Source organism: Sphaerodactylus townsendi, linkage group LG15 (genome assembly GCF_021028975.2).
Source record: "Sphaerodactylus townsendi isolate TG3544 linkage group LG15, MPM_Stown_v2.3, whole genome shotgun sequence".
NCBI classification, from domain to species: domain Eukaryota; kingdom Metazoa; phylum Chordata; class Lepidosauria; order Squamata; family Sphaerodactylidae; genus Sphaerodactylus; species Sphaerodactylus townsendi.
Genome location: NC_059439.1, coordinates 11,835,819 through 11,852,377, shown reverse-complemented (window position 1 = coordinate 11,852,377; position 16,559 = coordinate 11,835,819). Strand labels below are relative to the sequence as shown.

The following is a 16,559-nucleotide window of genomic DNA, read 5'->3' as shown; positions in this document are numbered from 1 at the left end:
CGTTTTTCTAAATTTACACTTAGAGTGGGCTTTAAATGAAAAAGAGGAGGAGTAGGAGTAGGAGTTTGGATTTATACCCCACCTTTCTCACCTGTAAGGAGACTCAAGGTGGCTTACAAGCTCCTTTCCTTTCCTCTCTCCACAACAGACACCTTGTGAGGTCGGCAGGGCTGAGAGAATTCTGAGAGAATTGTGACTAGCCCAAGGTCACCCAGCAGACATGTAGGAGTGGGGAAACAAATCTGGTTCACCAGATAAGAGTCTGCCACTTGAGTGGAGGATCAAACCCAGGTTCTCCAGATTAGGATCCAGCTGCTCTTAACCTCTGCACCATGCTGGCTTTCCCGCTGGGCTCCCTTTACTGCCAAATGTGCTCTCTTACAACAAGGCTCAGGACCCAAAGTTCCCCCCTGCCACCAGTTTAAACCCAACCAGATGCAAATCACTGCAGTGTTTTCAAGAGCTAGATTTCTAGGACTCGGCCCTGTGAAACTGACTCCCCCACCCACCCCCAGGTTCGTTGAAATGACAAGGCTGGAAAAGGGAGAGAGGATTGTGGGCAGGATGCCTTTCAGAAAAGTGTTCGAGCATTTTTGATGTATAGCTTGTGAATGGGCACAAGTAATCATTCACATGAATCCTTCCCCCACCCCCAGGTGCGCTGACTTTGGGGTCATCTCTGCGCTGCAATTTGTAAACAACTATTTCCCCACCACCACCCCTGCTTCTAACCTGACTTCTACCCAGAGTTGCCAGCCCTAAAGTCCGTCTCCGAAAGTGGCCATTTCTCCAAGAGAGCTGATCTGTGTGATCTGGACAGCAGTTGTGATAGCAGGAAATCTCCAGACACCAAGTGGTTGCTGGTAACCCTACTGCCGCCAGAGAAATGTAGGTGCTGCTCCAAGAGAGAACCTGGTAATCTCTAGAGCAGTGGTTCTCAACCTGGGGGTCAAGACCCCTTTGGGGGTTGAACGACCCTTTCACAGGGGTCGCCTAAGACTCTCTGCATCAGTGTTCTCCATCTGTAAAATGGATACATGTTAGGGTTGGGGGTCACCACAACATGAGGAACTGCATTAAAGGGTTGCGGCATTAGGAAGGTTGAGAACCACTGCTCTAGAGTAACAAACATCTTATAAAAAGACACTTCCCAGAGTTAGCAAGGCGGGGCGGGCATTCCATTGGCTTTTGCTTGTAGAGGTCTGGGATGCAGACACAGTCTTTGCATTCTCCATTCACAGTACTGACTCACATACATGGGACTTGTTCATGTTCTGAAGAACTTGAAAGTGGGCACACTGTTACGTGTAATTTGGTTGGTTCTGGTGAACAACGTTGTGTGAACTGTGTTCTGGGTATCTGGATTTTCCTTTTGGGCCAGTGTGGCTGACGACCATTTCTTACTCTTCCAGACAACCTGCACTGGAGCAGTAATGAAATATCACTAACCTTCAAACAATCCACGGATTTGCAAAATACAGATTGTGCTATCAAATTTTTCAATTTTAATTTCGCATTTGTTGAAGGGATAAAAAAACAAATTGCTTCATCTTGGATATAAATTACAAACATCATTCTGCACGGGATATACAGCTTTATTTCTTAAACCACTGAATCCAACAATAAAAATTCTTAAGACTAGTGCTTGATTAAAAAAAAAATTGGTAAGCAAATTTAAATTACGAGATATTTTAAAATTGCTGTCATATAATGGGTGAGAATTGTTATGCAGTTTAACTGTTTTATTGTCTCATGCTTTTATGGCCCCAGGACTTATAAAAGAATGAAAACTGAATCTGCTTTACTTATCAGAAGTTCCACCATACCCTAGTAGGCCGGGCTTTAAAATCACAAAACCATACCCCGGTAGAGTAGGTCTGAAGATCACAAAATCTACTTTTCCCTGTCTTTTATTTTAGAGTCATCCTAACAAAAGTATGACTTGGATTTTGTTGTTCTTGTTTGGATCTCTCTCCCATCCTGAACACTGAAAATGAGATGATTATGCACCAGGCAAGAAATTCCCCGCAGGGGATTCAACACAAATAGACGGACGGTCAAAAGGTTTTGTGTTTATGTATAGCTTATGCACAGGGCACACAGTATGTAGACAGCGCAGAGGAGGGGGGCAGATTAAGGCAATGGAGCCATCCCCCCAAATACAGCCAGACCCCACCCTCTCCCATTTGCAAGCAGCAGGTGGCACAACTGCCAAAACATAGTTCCCCATTGTTCCCATGTTGTAACCAGCCTTGACTCAGGCATTTAATAACAGCTCTTGCCTGCTGAAAAGGTGGTCCTGTTTTCCTGCTTTTGCTTGACTGTTTGTCATAGGAAAAAACATGGGGGAACACAGCTCTATCCTCTCCCACCCACGCCCATCAGGCAGTCTGAACTCGTTTTCCTGCATCTGCACCCTCATCTGTGATCCCTGCATCAGGCCGAGACCTATCCGGTGCATGCTTTTCCAGCTGGGCAGTGCAGAGGGAGCGGAGTGCAGAGGTGATCCCCAGTCTCACTGTTCAAGCTCTACTCCTCTTTGAGGCGTTTCTGGAGCAGGCCCCAAGCCTTTTCTGCCTGTAAACAAGGGATGGGTGGGTGTTTATTCAGTGGGGGAACCAGAGGTAGGAATCAGCCATGCAAATCATGGTTCAAAAAAGAAAAAGCTATTTCTAAGCAAGGGTATGCTTAGGGCATTGCAAAATTTCTTGCAGACATTTGTAGGTGCCAGCAAGAGAACATTCGATGACAAGAAGAAGACAACGAGGAGGAGGAGGAGGAGAAGGAGTTTGGATTTATACCCCACCTTCCTCTCCTGTAAGGAGACTCAAGGTGGTTTACAAGTTCCTCTCCCCACAACAGATACCTTGTGAGGTAGGTGGGGCTGAGAGAGTTTTGAATAAACTGTGACTAGCCCAAGGTCATCCAGCAGAACGCAGGAGTGTGGAAACATGTCTGGTTCACCAGATAAGCCTCTGCCACTCAGGTGGAGGAGTGAGGAATCAAACCTCTTTCTCCAGATTAGAATCCACTTGCTCTTAACCACTACTGGAGATGGGAAATGGAGAGGTAATAAGATACCAACAAAAGAGGAATAGATTCTGAAAGCTACACAATATTCGGACATGGGAAATGACGACCTTATTAAGATATAATTGTTTGGACGATTTCTTAGAAAACTGGAAATCTTTTACGGAATATCTTCTGAAAATTTATTTAAATAGAGAGGCAGGGTTTGAAATCTAAAGAAAACAGTAGATTGTAAACACAAGAATACATTCAAGAAATGACTGAACTAATGTGTTAATTATATGCATGAATCTAGAGTTAACTTTCAATCAAAGATGAGATAGCTGGAAGTCGATATACAATGAATGATGGGTTCTGTTCTGTTTTGTTCATTTATGCTTGTGTGCTTTATGGGTGAGAAAATAAAAAAAAACTATTATGAAAATGAAAGAAGCGAAGAGATGGAGAGATTGACCTTGCCCCCCCCCCCCCCCAATACATGGTGACTGGACGGACATCCTCCCCCAAAGCAGAGGCCTCTTACCTGCTCATAGGTAACCTCTGGTTCCCACATCGTGCAAAGAACCACATGCGAGTGTTTCACCCGCTGGCTGCTGGGCATTTGATTCTGCAGCCGCTTCTGGGCAGCCTCCTCGCTTATGCCATCTCGAACAAGGATACGTCTGATGGCCTGGGAGAAGAGAGAGGGGGGGGGAAAAGAGATACGGCCCAAATTTTTACTGGATTCACCCAGAACTCACCCAAAGCATAAACCGCCCTACATGAAAGCAGTTTTTGGGTAAGGGAGACAAGCAAGAACTGCATGTGGTGTCTATACATATGCATTCACACTTCATGGAGATGGATGGTCACCACCAATAAAAGAGGCTAGACTACTCTAGGCTAATGACAGCCCAAAATGTTGTGTCTGGGTGTAGCATAAAGGAAACTGTCCTAGTGAAGTGGATAAAATACAAAGCACATATTACTCTCTACTGTCTTTTGGACCCATTTCAGGATGCTGGCTATGCAGTAAACCCATAAAAGTTTGGGCTGTAAGTAATTCTGGGGACTATATATTGTCCAGGGTGGGAGAAAGAACCATTCGCATTGGTTAACAAGTGTAAAGGGTGTAATTAGCAAGTGTGATTTGCATGTGTTGAGTGGAATCCACCCATTTTAGCATATGTAAGTAACAATGTGGACATTCCACAAGTATATATACTCCACTTGCTTTACTACCATCAGATCCTCTGAAGATGCCAGCCACAAATGCAGGCGAAATGTCAGGAGAAAATGCTACTGGAACACGGCCATACAGCCCAGAAACCCCACAGCACCCCAGTGATTCCGGGTGCGAAAGCCTTCAACAATCTCCTGTTTTGTTTGCAGCAATTGTTTCTCATGCCAAGAGTGGAATAGAAATTGTTAATCCTGTTTCAACCCAACTCTACTTACATCAGCAAACATATTAATGTATTATGGTCACCTCTGGTGGTCATTTTCCCAGTGTCACCTTCTCCTTCCTGGGCAGGAGCCAATATTAGTACCCAATATTTCCTTGCTGTGACCTCCGATATAGAGTGCTCCTTCCCAGGATTTTCAAGACACTTCTGCTGGCATATTCCAGATGGTTACTCTTTTTAAATAAGGCAGTGGTGGCCTAAGATTCGAACTCCTCTTTTTGGTTATATAACATTGGTCTATCGTGAACTATTGTGAGAGCCAGTGTGGTGTAATGGGTGGAGTGATGGACTAAGATCTGGGAGATCCTACCTACAAATGCCATCTCAGCCCTTCTAGCCTATATTATCATTGAATGTATTGGACTAGGATCTGGAAGACCCAAGTTTAGATCCCTGCTCCAAGGTTTGGCTGGCTTCCACAAGGGCCAGAGCCTTTTCAGCCCTGGCCCCCACCTGGTGGAATAGGCTCCCTAGTGAGATCAGGGCCCTGCGGGACTCGAATGAGTTCCGTAGGGCCTGCAAGAAGGAGCTTTTTCACCAGGCATTCACACCTAGCCAGGCGGCCTGACCATTACTATCACTCCCATGGGTGCAATGGGGGGAGGGGGAGTCACGCCATCTATGGTTGGTTTTTGCGGTTTTAATATTGTTCTGTTGATTATTTTATTTTGTACTGGTTTCTATGTTGTTGCCGCCCTGAGCCCTGTTGGGAAGGGCGGGCTATGGATGGATGGATGGATGGATGGATGGATGGATGGATGGATGGATGGATGGATGGATGGATGGATGGATGGATGGATGGATGGATGGATGGATGGATGGATGGATGGATGGATGGATGGATGGATGGATGGATGGATGGATGGATGGATGGATGGATGGATGGATGGATGGATCTCACTATTTAACATGATAGATTCCACCCACAGCTATAAACATATAGACTATATTTACAGATGTGAAGGCAAAAGTATTCCATGGAAAACATCCAGAAAAATCTCCACTCTTGTTGGACTGCCAACCGCAAAGCAAGAGTTTTGGTTTCAGGTGCAGAGAGCGTAAAGAGAACCCAGCACTTACCTCTTCCTCGGGGACAATAGCAGTCCAGATTTCATGCACCATGCCAGCCCACCCTGCCTCCAGCAACACGGCCGCGTCCAATACACATACAGTTGCTCCTGCACAGCAGAGATCAGTGGCTTTGAGAAAAATGTCATGGCAGATGAGAAAGCACCTCCCACCCAAGTACTTCTTCTCTCAGGGATAAAATAGGTGGTACGCTTAGACAGCTGCCAAACTTCTCCTCCCCCCACCCCCAATTCCAAGAGGCTTCAACCCTGATGTGACATCATGGTGTTCCTTGCTTGCCAGCAACAGTCAATTATGTGGAAAGGGGTGGGGAAATGCTATGACATCACACAATGGGATGCTCTGGGTGTGTGCGTGAGAAATGGATGGCTGTCAGTTTAGGCAGCAAGTGCACAATGTCTAGTGTAGCTTTTACAGTTTTGCCACTTCTCGAAACCTCTCCCTTTTCTTGCCTGGTGCTATGACCATGAGAGCCAGCGTGGTGTAGTGGTTAAGAGCAGGTGCGTTCTAATCTGGAGAACCGGGTTTGATTCCCCACTCTGCCACCTGAGCTGTGGAAGCTTATCTGGTGAACTAGATTAGCTTGTGCACTCCAACACATGCCACCTGGGTGACCTTGGGCTAGTCACAGTTCTTTGGAGCTCTCTCAGCCCCACCTACCTCACAGGGTGTTTGTTGTGATGGGGGAAGGGAAAGGAGATTGTAAGCCCCTTTGAGTCTCCTTACAGGAGAGAATGGGGGGATATAAATCCAACTCTTCATCATCTTGGTCTGGGTATCTTTGTAGCCAGCTCCATCCAATGTGCCATATCCAACTCAGGTTTATAGTACTTAATTTTCGAGCAGCTTCTCTTTCCAACCTTCATTATATTTTCTCTTATTTCCCCACCCCTCTCCCGACTGGAAATACATGCAGCCTATTGACCCACCTCCCTTTAAAATTTTTGGAAATGATGCCAAAAGCACACCTTATGAATGTACTTTTTTGTTTCTGCGCTGCTATAGTGTGGGTCACTGCCTCCTTTCATTTAAGCTATTGCACACTGAGATAGTCAACCTCTCAGATGTATCACACCAGACTGCCGGGGGTGGGTGGGGGGTCTCATGATTGCACAATCCACTTCACTTGGGAGAAAGTTTCTGGCCAAGCCTTACCCTAGACCAGGGGTAGGGAACCTGCGGCTCTCCAGATGTTCAGGAACTACAATTCCCATCAGCCCCTACCAGAATGGCCAATTGGCCATGCTGACAGAGGCTGATGGGAATTGTATGGGGGGGGTGGGGGGGGGGGGGGGTGGGGGGGGGGGGGGGTGGGGGGGGGGGGGGGTGGGGGGGGGGGGGGGTGGGGGGGGGGGGGGGTGGGGGGGGGGGGGGGTGGGGGGGGGGGGGGGTGGGGGGGGGGGGGGGTGGGGGGGGGGGGGGGTGGGGGGGGGGGGGGGTGGGGGGGGGGGGGGGTGGGGGGGGGGGGGGGTGGGGGGGGGGGGGGGTGGGGGGGGGGGGGGGTGGGGGGGGGGGGGGGTGGGGGGGGGGGGGGGTGGGGGGGGGGGGGGGTGGGGGGGGGGGGGGGTGGGGGGGGGGGGGGGTGGGGGGGGGGGGGGGTGGGGGGGGGGGGGGGTGGGGGGGGGGGGGGGTGGGGGGGGGGGGGGGTGGGGGGGGGGGGGGGTGGGGGGGGGGGGGGGTGGGGGGGGGGGGGGGTGGGGGGGGGGGGGGGTGGGGGGGGGGGGGGGTGGGGGGGGGGGGGGGTGGGGGGGGGGGGGGGTGGGGGGGGGGGGGGGTGGGGGGGGGGGGGGGTGGGGGGGGGGGGGGGTGGGGGGGGGGGGGGGTGGGGGGGGGGGGGGGTGGGGGGGGGGGGGGGTGGGGGGGGGGGGGGGTGGGGGGGGGGGGGGGTGGGGGGGGGGGGGGGTGGGGGGGGGGGGGGGTGGGGGGGGGGGGGGGTGGGGGGGGGGGGGGGTGGGGGGGGGGGGGGGTGGGGGGGGGGGGGGGTGGGGGGGGGGGGGGGTGGGGGGGGGGGGGGGTGGGGGGGGGGGGGGGTGGGGGGGGGGGGGGGTGGGGGGGGGGGGGGGTGGGGGGGGGGGGGGGTGGGGGGGGGGGGGGGTGGGGGGGGGGGGGGGTGGGGGGGGGGGGGGGTGGGGGGGGGGGGGGGTGGGGGGGGGGGGGGGTGGGGGGGGGGGGGGGTGGGGGGGGGGGGGGGTGGGGGGGGGGGGGGGTGGGGGGGGGGGGGGGTGGGGGGGGGGGGGGGTGGGGGGGGGGGGGGGTGGGGGGGGGGGGGGGTGGGGGGGGGGGGGGGTGGGGGGGGGGGGGGGTGGGGGGGGGGGGGGGTGGGGGGGGGGGGGGGTGGGGGGGGGGGGGGGTGGGGGGGGGGGGGGGTGGGGGGGGGGGGGGGTGGGGGGGGGGGGGGGTGGGGGGGGGGGGGGGTGGGGGGGGGGGGGGGTGGGGGGGGGGGGGGGTGGGGGGGGGGGGGGGTGGGGGGGGGGGGGGGTGGGGGGGGGGGGGGGTGGGGGGGGGGGGGGGTGGGGGGGGGGGGGGGTGGGGGGGGGGGGGGGTGGGGGGGGGGGGGGGTGGGGGGGGGGGGGGGTGGGGGGGGGGGGGGGTGGGGGGGGGGGGGGGTGGGGGGGGGGGGGGGTGGGGGGGGGGGGGGGTGGGGGGGGGGGGGGGTGGGGGGGGGGGGGGGTGGGGGGGGGGGGGGGTGGGGGGGGGGGGGGGTGGGGGGGGGGGGGGGTGGGGGGGGGGGGGGGTGGGGGGGGGGGGGGGTGGGGGGGGGGGGGGGTGGGGGGGGGGGGGGGTGGGGGGGGGGGGGGGTGGGGGGGGGGGGGGGTGGGGGGGGGGGGGGGTGGGGGGGGGGGGGGGTGGGGGGGGGGGGGGGTGGGGGGGGGGGGGGGTGGGGGGGGGGGGGGGTGGGGGGGGGGGGGGGTGGGGGGGGGGGGGGGTGGGGGGGGGGGGGGGTGGGGGGGGGGGGGGGTGGGGGGGGGGGGGGGTGGGGGGGGGGGGGGGTGGGGGGGGGGGGGGGTGGGGGGGGGGGGGGGTGGGGGGGGGGGGGGGTGGGGGGGGGGGGGGGTGGGGGGGGGGGGGGGTGGGGGGGGGGGGGGGTGGGGGGGGGGGGGGGTGGGGGGGGGGGGGGGTGGGGGGGGGGGGGGGTGGGGGGGGGGGGGGGTGGGGGGGGGGGGGGGTGGGGGGGGGGGGGGGTGGGGGGGGGGGGGGGTGGGGGGGGGGGGGGGTGGGGGGGGGGGGGGGTGGGGGGGGGGGGGGGTGGGGGGGGGGGGGGGTGGGGGGGGGGGGGGGTGGGGGGGGGGGGGGGTGGGGGGGGGGGGGGGTGGGGGGGGGGGGGGGTGGGGGGGGGGGGGGGTGGGGGGGGGGGGGGGTGGGGGGGGGGGGGGGTGGGGGGGGGGGGGGGTGGGGGGGGGGGGGGGTGGGGGGGGGGGGGGGTGGGGGGGGGGGGGGGTGGGGGGGGGGGGGGGTGGGGGGGGGGGGGGGTGGGGGGGGGGGGGGGTGGGGGGGGGGGGGGGTGGGGGGGGGGGGGGGTGGGGGGGGGGGGGGGTGGGGGGGGGGGGGGGTGGGGGGGGGGGGGGGTGGGGGGGGGGGGGGGTGGGGGGGGGGGGGGGTGGGGGGGGGGGGGGGTGGGGGGGGGGGGGGGTGGGGGGGGGGGGGGGTGGGGGGGGGGGGGGGTGGGGGGGGGGGGGGGTGGGGGGGGGGGGGGGTGGGGGGGGGGGGGGGTGGGGGGGGGGGGGGGTGGGGGGGGGGGGGGGTGGGGGGGGGGGGGGGTGGGGGGGGGGGGGGGTGGGGGGGGGGGGGGGTGGGGGGGGGGGGGGGTGGGGGGGGGGGGGGGTGGGGGGGGGGGGGGGTGGGGGGGGGGGGGGGTGGGGGGGGGGGGGGGTGGGGGGGGGGGGGGGTGGGGGGGGGGGGGGGTGGGGGGGGGGGGGGGTGGGGGGGGGGGGGGGTGGGGGGGGGGGGGGGTGGGGGGGGGGGGGGGTGGGGGGGGGGGGGGGTGGGGGGGGGGGGGGGTGGGGGGGGGGGGGGGTGGGGGGGGGGGGGGGTGGGGGGGGGGGGGGGTGGGGGGGGGGGGGGGTGGGGGGGGGGGGGGGTGGGGGGGGGGGGGGGTGGGGGGGGGGGGGGGTGGGGGGGGGGGGGGGTGGGGGGGGGGGGGGGTGGGGGGGGGGGGGGGTGGGGGGGGGGGGGGGTGGGGGGGGGGGGGGGTGGGGGGGGGGGGGGGTGGGGGGGGGGGGGGGTGGGGGGGGGGGGGGGTGGGGGGGGGGGGGGGTGGGGGGGGGGGGGGGTGGGGGGGGGGGGGGGTGGGGGGGGGGGGGGGTGGGGGGGGGGGGGGGTGGGGGGGGGGGGGGGTGGGGGGGGGGGGGGGTGGGGGGGGGGGGGGGTGGGGGGGGGGGGGGGTGGGGGGGGGGGGGGGTGGGGGGGGGGGGGGGTGGGGGGGGGGGGGGGTGGGGGGGGGGGGGGGTGGGGGGGGGGGGGGGTGGGGGGGGGGGGGGGTGGGGGGGGGGGGGGGTGGGGGGGGGGGGGGGTGGGGGGGGGGGGGGGTGGGGGGGGGGGGGGGTGGGGGGGGGGGGGGGTGGGGGGGGGGGGGGGTGGGGGGGGGGGGGGGTGGGGGGGGGGGGGGGTGGGGGGGGGGGGGGGTGGGGGGGGGGGGGGGTGGGGGGGGGGGGGGGTGGGGGGGGGGGGGGGTGGGGGGGGGGGGGGGTGGGGGGGGGGGGGGGTGGGGGGGGGGGGGGGTGGGGGGGGGGGGGGGTGGGGGGGGGGGGGGGTGGGGGGGGGGGGGGGTGGGGGGGGGGGGGGGTGGGGGGGGGGGGGGGTGGGGGGGGGGGGGGGTGGGGGGGGGGGGGGGTGGGGGGGGGGGGGGGTGGGGGGGGGGGGGGGTGGGGGGGGGGGGGGGTGGGGGGGGGGGGGGGTGGGGGGGGGGGGGGGTGGGGGGGGGGGGGGGTGGGGGGGGGGGGGGGTGGGGGGGGGGGGGGGTGGGGGGGGGGGGGGGTGGGGGGGGGGGGGGGTGGGGGGGGGGGGGGGTGGGGGGGGGGGGGGGTGGGGGGGGGGGGGGGTGGGGGGGGGGGGGGGTGGGGGGGGGGGGGGGTGGGGGGGGGGGGGGGTGGGGGGGGGGGGGGGTGGGGGGGGGGGGGGGTGGGGGGGGGGGGGGGTGGGGGGGGGGGGGGGTGGGGGGGGGGGGGGGTGGGGGGGGGGGGGGGTGGGGGGGGGGGGGGGTGGGGGGGGGGGGGGGTGGGGGGGGGGGGGGGTGGGGGGGGGGGGGGGTGGGGGGGGGGGGGGGTGGGGGGGGGGGGGGGTGGGGGGGGGGGGGGGTGGGGGGGGGGGGGGGTGGGGGGGGGGGGGGGTGGGGGGGGGGGGGGGTGGGGGGGGGGGGGGGTGGGGGGGGGGGGGGGTGGGGGGGGGGGGGGGTGGGGGGGGGGGGGGGTGGGGGGGGGGGGGGGTGGGGGGGGGGGGGGGTGGGGGGGGGGGGGGGTGGGGGGGGGGGGGGGTGGGGGGGGGGGGGGGTGGGGGGGGGGGGGGGTGGGGGGGGGGGGGGGTGGGGGGGGGGGGGGGTGGGGGGGGGGGGGGGTGGGGGGGGGGGGGGGTGGGGGGGGGGGGGGGTGGGGGGGGGGGGGGGTGGGGGGGGGGGGGGGTGGGGGGGGGGGGGGGTGGGGGGGGGGGGGGGTGGGGGGGGGGGGGGGTGGGGGGGGGGGGGGGTGGGGGGGGGGGGGGGTGGGGGGGGGGGGGGGTGGGGGGGGGGGGGGGTGGGGGGGGGGGGGGGTGGGGGGGGGGGGGGGTGGGGGGGGGGGGGGGTGGGGGGGGGGGGGGGTGGGGGGGGGGGGGGGTGGGGGGGGGGGGGGGTGGGGGGGGGGGGGGGTGGGGGGGGGGGGGGGTGGGGGGGGGGGGGGGTGGGGGGGGGGGGGGGTGGGGGGGGGGGGGGGTGGGGGGGGGGGGGGGTGGGGGGGGGGGGGGGTGGGGGGGGGGGGGGGTGGGGGGGGGGGGGGGTGGGGGGGGGGGGGGGTGGGGGGGGGGGGGGGTGGGGGGGGGGGGGGGTGGGGGGGGGGGGGGGTGGGGGGGGGGGGGGGTGGGGGGGGGGGGGGGTGGGGGGGGGGGGGGGTGGGGGGGGGGGGGGGTGGGGGGGGGGGGGGGTGGGGGGGGGGGGGGGTGGGGGGGGGGGGGGGTGGGGGGGGGGGGGGGTGGGGGGGGGGGGGGGTGGGGGGGGGGGGGGGTGGGGGGGGGGGGGGGTGGGGGGGGGGGGGGGTGGGGGGGGGGGGGGGTGGGGGGGGGGGGGGGTGGGGGGGGGGGGGGACTACACATCTTCATTTGGAGAGCTTAGCCCTCTTGCTATTTAAGCCTGACATTGGGTGCTCATATGTAACTTTATTCCTCTTGCTTGAATGGGCTCCCTCTTTCCCTCCAATTGTCCAGATTTCTTTAGGTTGGAGAGAAAGAGGAGAGAATAACACAAGAGGCAGGAGTAACTGGCAGGATGACTGGCAGACCCGGATTGGGAAAGGCACACAGAACTAGCAGTTGAAGAAGGAGGAGGAGGAGGAGTTTGGATTTATATCCCCCCTTTTTCTCCTGTAGGAGACTCAAAGGGGCTTACAATCTCCTTGACCTTCCCCCTCGCAACAAACACCCTCTGAGGTGGGTGGGGCTGAGAGCTCTATAGAGCTGTGACAAGCCTAAGGACACCCAGCTGGCGAGTGTGGGAGTGCACAGGCTAATCTGAATTCCCCAGATGAGCCTCCACAGCTCAAGTGGCAGAGCGGGGAATCAAACCCATTCCTCCTGATTAGAATGTACCTGCTCTTAACTACTACGCCACTGGGGATGACAGTTGGGCATGATAGTTGGAATCACCTTCCTCCACCCTTTTATTCTGGGAACTAAGACTACTCCAAGATAGTGGCCTCCAGAAAACAACATATTAACCCACCCTACAGAACTCATAGCCACAAGGTTTCCCTCACCTGTGGGGGGCGCAGCAGGGTTCCCAGCAGCCTGTGCCGCAGACTAGAAGAGCTGATCTTCTCTTCCTCATTTTTGCCATGCTGAGCATCATTGGCCAGTGAGATCTCGTGGACAGCCAGCTCAGCCAGTCCCTGTGCCACAACATACAGAAGGGGAAGAAAGACAATAAGAAGGTGGGGATGGGAACAGCAAGGGACCACCTCAGCCTGGCTAAATCCAGGCTTCTACCCAGCTAGATCCAAGTCTGGCCTCAGCCAAGCTCAGACTGAAGCCAGCTGCTCCCGATCCCTTTAGCTGACCAGAAGCAGAGTTTGCGGGGCAAGGCCAAGAGTATAAAGCTAGAGGCTACAGAGCAGCCGGCTTCAATCCGAGCGTGGCTGAGGGGAGGCTTACAGCTGGATTCATGTGGAGGTCAAGCAGGGCCACCCCCATACCTGAGCTCCATAAGGAGAGAGGGGCAGCATGAGCTGGCTTGCCCTGTTCACTCTGCTTCCCCTCCACATAGAGATCAGGTGTGGGGCTAGCCTCCAATTGCACCCTGCCAAGCAGGGGCGGGGGGAAGCTCAACTATGGGGGAGAGGACACAGTGCCCAGGCTTGCTCCAGGTGCTGTTTTAGACAGATACGGCCCCTTGGCTAACCCAGCAACAACAGAGCTCAGGGTGGCTGATTGTGCAATAAGAATGAGGGACAGAATCAGCCTCTGGAACTCTTTGCCACAGGATGTTGTGACCAGCTTCCAACAAGAACAGCTTTTAAAAGGAATTAGACAAACACACGGAGGCTTGGTCTGCCTGTCAGTGGCAGGAGAGCTGTTGTTCATACTGCTACTAAATTCCTCCAGGAGCATGCTGCAAAGGCGGGCGGGGGGGGGGGGGGGGGGGGGGTGTCTCTTGCCAAGCATAACTTACATTTTCTATTCTCTTCTTGTTGACAGCCAGACCACCCTTAAGAGTCTCCTCGCTGACCACAATGCACTTGAGGAGGGGGTCAGAGATAGACGGGCCAAAGCGGTCGAGCAGGCGGATCATTTCGTACTGCAAGGAGGGCTTGACGTCCACCAGGAACTCGCTCAGTTGAGCGACACGTTGCTCATATGGCAGGATCAGCTCCTTCAGTATCTTAGCTGCGGAGGTGGGAAGGAAGCAAAGAGAAAACGTAACAAGCTAATCCCAGACTTGCCAAAGGCTTTCATAGCCAGAATCAACTGGGTATTGTGGGTTTTCCAGGCTGCGTGGCTGTGGCCTGGTAGGTTTTGCTTCTAACGTTTTGCCTGCGTTTATGGCTGGCATGTTCAGAGGCACATGAGGGTAAGATGTGTTCTTCTCTGGAGAAAAACACATCTTACCGTGACATGCCTCTGAAGATGTCAACCAGAGGTGTAGGTGAGACATTAGGAACAAAAACTACTAGACCATGGCCACACAGCCTGGAAAACCGACATCACCTAGTTAACACCAGACTATCCAACTGTGGCTGGCCCACCACCAAAAGAGTGAAACTGCACTGTGCTGAAAATACCACACTCTCCAGATGGCATTAAGAAAAAGACAAATTGTAACAAAATGGCAGTAAACGCAGAGTAGTCCAGTGAGGGGTCTACAGCTATTGGTCCCTTTGCCGAATCTGGCCACACCGACTTATCACAGTTGTAAATCAGTATTTCATTTGTTCCTTTGGTTTACTGGATCTATAGGCAGCTTCTGCACAAATGGATCCAGTAAACCAAAAGAATGAATACAACACTGATTTACAACTGTGATAAATCAGTGTGGCCAGATTCGGCAAAGGGACCAATAACAGGCTCTACCTCTGCGTTCCCTCTCAGCATAATGGAACATCTGCAAGATTTACTCTGCTTTTCTTTCCAACCTGCCATTAACACACACACACACCCCCACACACACCCCAGTCTGGCCTCTTGGGTTTTAAACTGCTATCAGTAGTTGGTGTATTGCTATAGTATTAGATATAATAGACATACCAACTACTGCTAATTTTTTAAAAAATCCTGGCAAAAGTCTCACTGGTGGGACAGGGATGGCAGACATGCACCAACCAGATGTAAGCAGAAAGGTGCAAAACCCACAATGCCCCATCCATTCCTTTCCCAAATCCACCTTTGGTATAACCTTTCAGGACAGATTTTACCAAAGGAGCTTTCGGGAACCTGGAAGACTGTCAGAAGCACAACCATGATGAACAGAAGTCGAAACAAAGATGGGCGCGGGCCAAGAGTTCCATGCGGGAGCACCCACCTTTTACCCCATCAGGAAAGCTCAGAGGGACAACAATAAGCTGCCTCTATAAGCTCTTCCCTCCCCCCCCCCCCCAAACACAGAGAAACAAATTTTTCTTAAGGCAAAAATGGGAAGGAGAGCTGAAGAGTGAGGCATTTCAGGGCTCTAGTTAACTTGGCCTCCCTGCCTGAGCATTTTCCCAGCCCTCATTCCAGTCTAGCCACTCAATCCAGACTATTTTATATGTGCTCCCCCAAATGTTCCTGGTTTCTCTGAACAGTTTCAGGGGAGCCAGGGTTCAGAGACCCACTTTCCAGAAGATCTTTGTCTGAGACGCCCAACAGGAGTCGCTTTTCTGCCAGCATACAGCACATGCTCAGAAGGATCTTGTGGCCGTTGTGCAGTCTGTCGAAAGTGCCCCCCACGACAACATCACTGTAGCTCTGAAGAGGCTCGCTGGTCACGCTGGTATCTGGCTGTGGAGATAGCTCCCCATCGATGGCCTCCAACTCATACTCTGGGTATAACAAAACAGAGGTGAGATTGGGCCTGCAACTGTAACAGCTGGTGGCATAGCGCTCCAGGCGTTGCTTGACTGGGTTGGACTGACCCCCATCACCAGTCTCAAAGTCAGTGAGCACCACCTCGGGTGGCTGGGAGAGATTCTGCACTGATCCAAGTGCCAGTGGGGTGGTGCCCTGGCTGAGGATGTTGGTGAGCAGAACTCGGATATCAAGGTGGGTGTGAACATCGGCGTCAGCGTACAACTTGCTTATAAGAGTGTATATCTCCGAGGTAGCCTGGACGTACGTGGAGCGGGGTTGTGTGGAACCTGTCAAGCTGAGCCCTGGCTGCAGGTGGACATACAGGGTATCTTGTACCAGCCGAGCTGCCGAGGCCAGGATGGGCACCAGACGCAGGGAAAGCGCTGACAGTGGAGACGTCAGAACCAACAGGCCCGATCGGAAGACTGACATGCTGCTCAGCAAGAACACCGGAGTCAAGGGGTGGTGACAAAAAGGAGAGGCAAGGTTAAGCAGCTGATGATATAGAGGGATATACCAACCTTGCCCCAATTTTACTAGTGCCCTACAATTTCCCATCTCCAGGCAGCAAAGCAGAACCTACACCCCAGTGATAGCCCTCCAGAAACAGAGGAAGAAATGCCCATGCTTGTATCCCCATGCCACAGCATTGGGCAAGTCAGTCATTCAGCCAAAACAATCTCACAGGGCCGTAGTGAAGCCAATTACACCACTTCAAGAGCCTTAGTGGACAGGTGAGATCCAATGAGTGAAGAAGTATATATTTTAAGTGTGCACCTGTCAACAGTTTAGCCCTGCTCCCCATTTCTTCTTCTTTTTTGTTTAACTTTAGCAGCATTAGTTAATGGGCAATCCAGCATATGACAATAAGTAACAGCCAGGAATTTTCCCTTTCCTTCTCTTCATATTTTAACTCTCAGGTGGCTGGTGAAGAAGCAGAGAGAAAGGTATATTTCTAGCCTACCCTTCGTTCCAGGAGTTCAGGTGGCTTACATTGTTCCCTCCTTCTCCATTTCATCTTCACAACAACTGTGTAAGGTAGGGCTAGACCAGGGGGTGGCCAACCTATTGTGCTCCAAATGTTCATGGACTACAATTCCCATCAGCCCCTGCCAGCATGTTATCTCAATCATGCAACATACTAGTACCTGGATGCCTCTTTATTTGTCTCTTCCTCTCTCCCAATGATATGTCTTGATTTTCCCATTTATTTCCCATTTCTTATTCTATCTTTAGCTTTTATACTCCATAGGGATGAGCATGTATCAACTA

General features: G+C 61.5%; 1 protein-coding gene across 1 annotated transcript; it reads right to left on the bottom strand.

Annotated features, from left to right (window-relative positions):
* Nucleotides 1-1,480: 1,480 nt before the first annotated feature.
* On the bottom strand, nucleotides 1,481-16,211 carry COASY (Coenzyme A synthase). Its single transcript, XM_048516440.1, has 6 exons — nucleotides 15,053-16,211; nucleotides 13,414-13,628; nucleotides 12,503-12,634; nucleotides 5,556-5,729; nucleotides 3,554-3,700; nucleotides 1,481-2,577 (listed from the first exon to the last, which is right to left on the bottom strand). The coding sequence occupies exons 1-6, from the start codon at nucleotides 15,843-15,845 to the stop codon at nucleotides 2,530-2,532; spliced, it is 1,509 nt and encodes a 502-aa protein (XP_048372397.1). The 5' UTR covers nucleotides 15,846-16,211; the 3' UTR covers nucleotides 1,481-2,529.
* Nucleotides 16,212-16,559: the final 348 nt, after the last annotated feature.

What these genes read in the sequence shown, in the direction of transcription:
- COASY (XM_048516440.1), bottom strand. Translation starts at nt 15,845, where the DNA reads ATGGGAAATTGTAGGGCACTAGTAAAATTGGGGCAAGGTTGGTATATC. An exon ending in AGACAAAGATCTTCTGGAAA is followed by an intron (nt 13,629 to 15,052) that starts GTGGGTCTCTGA and finishes CCACCTCCGCAG; the next exon opens with CTAAGATACTGAAGGAGCTG. An exon ending in ACAAGAAGAGAATAGAAAAT is followed by an intron (nt 12,635 to 13,413) that starts GTAAGTTATGCT and finishes GTTGTGGCACAG; the next exon opens with GGACTGGCTGAGCTGGCTGT.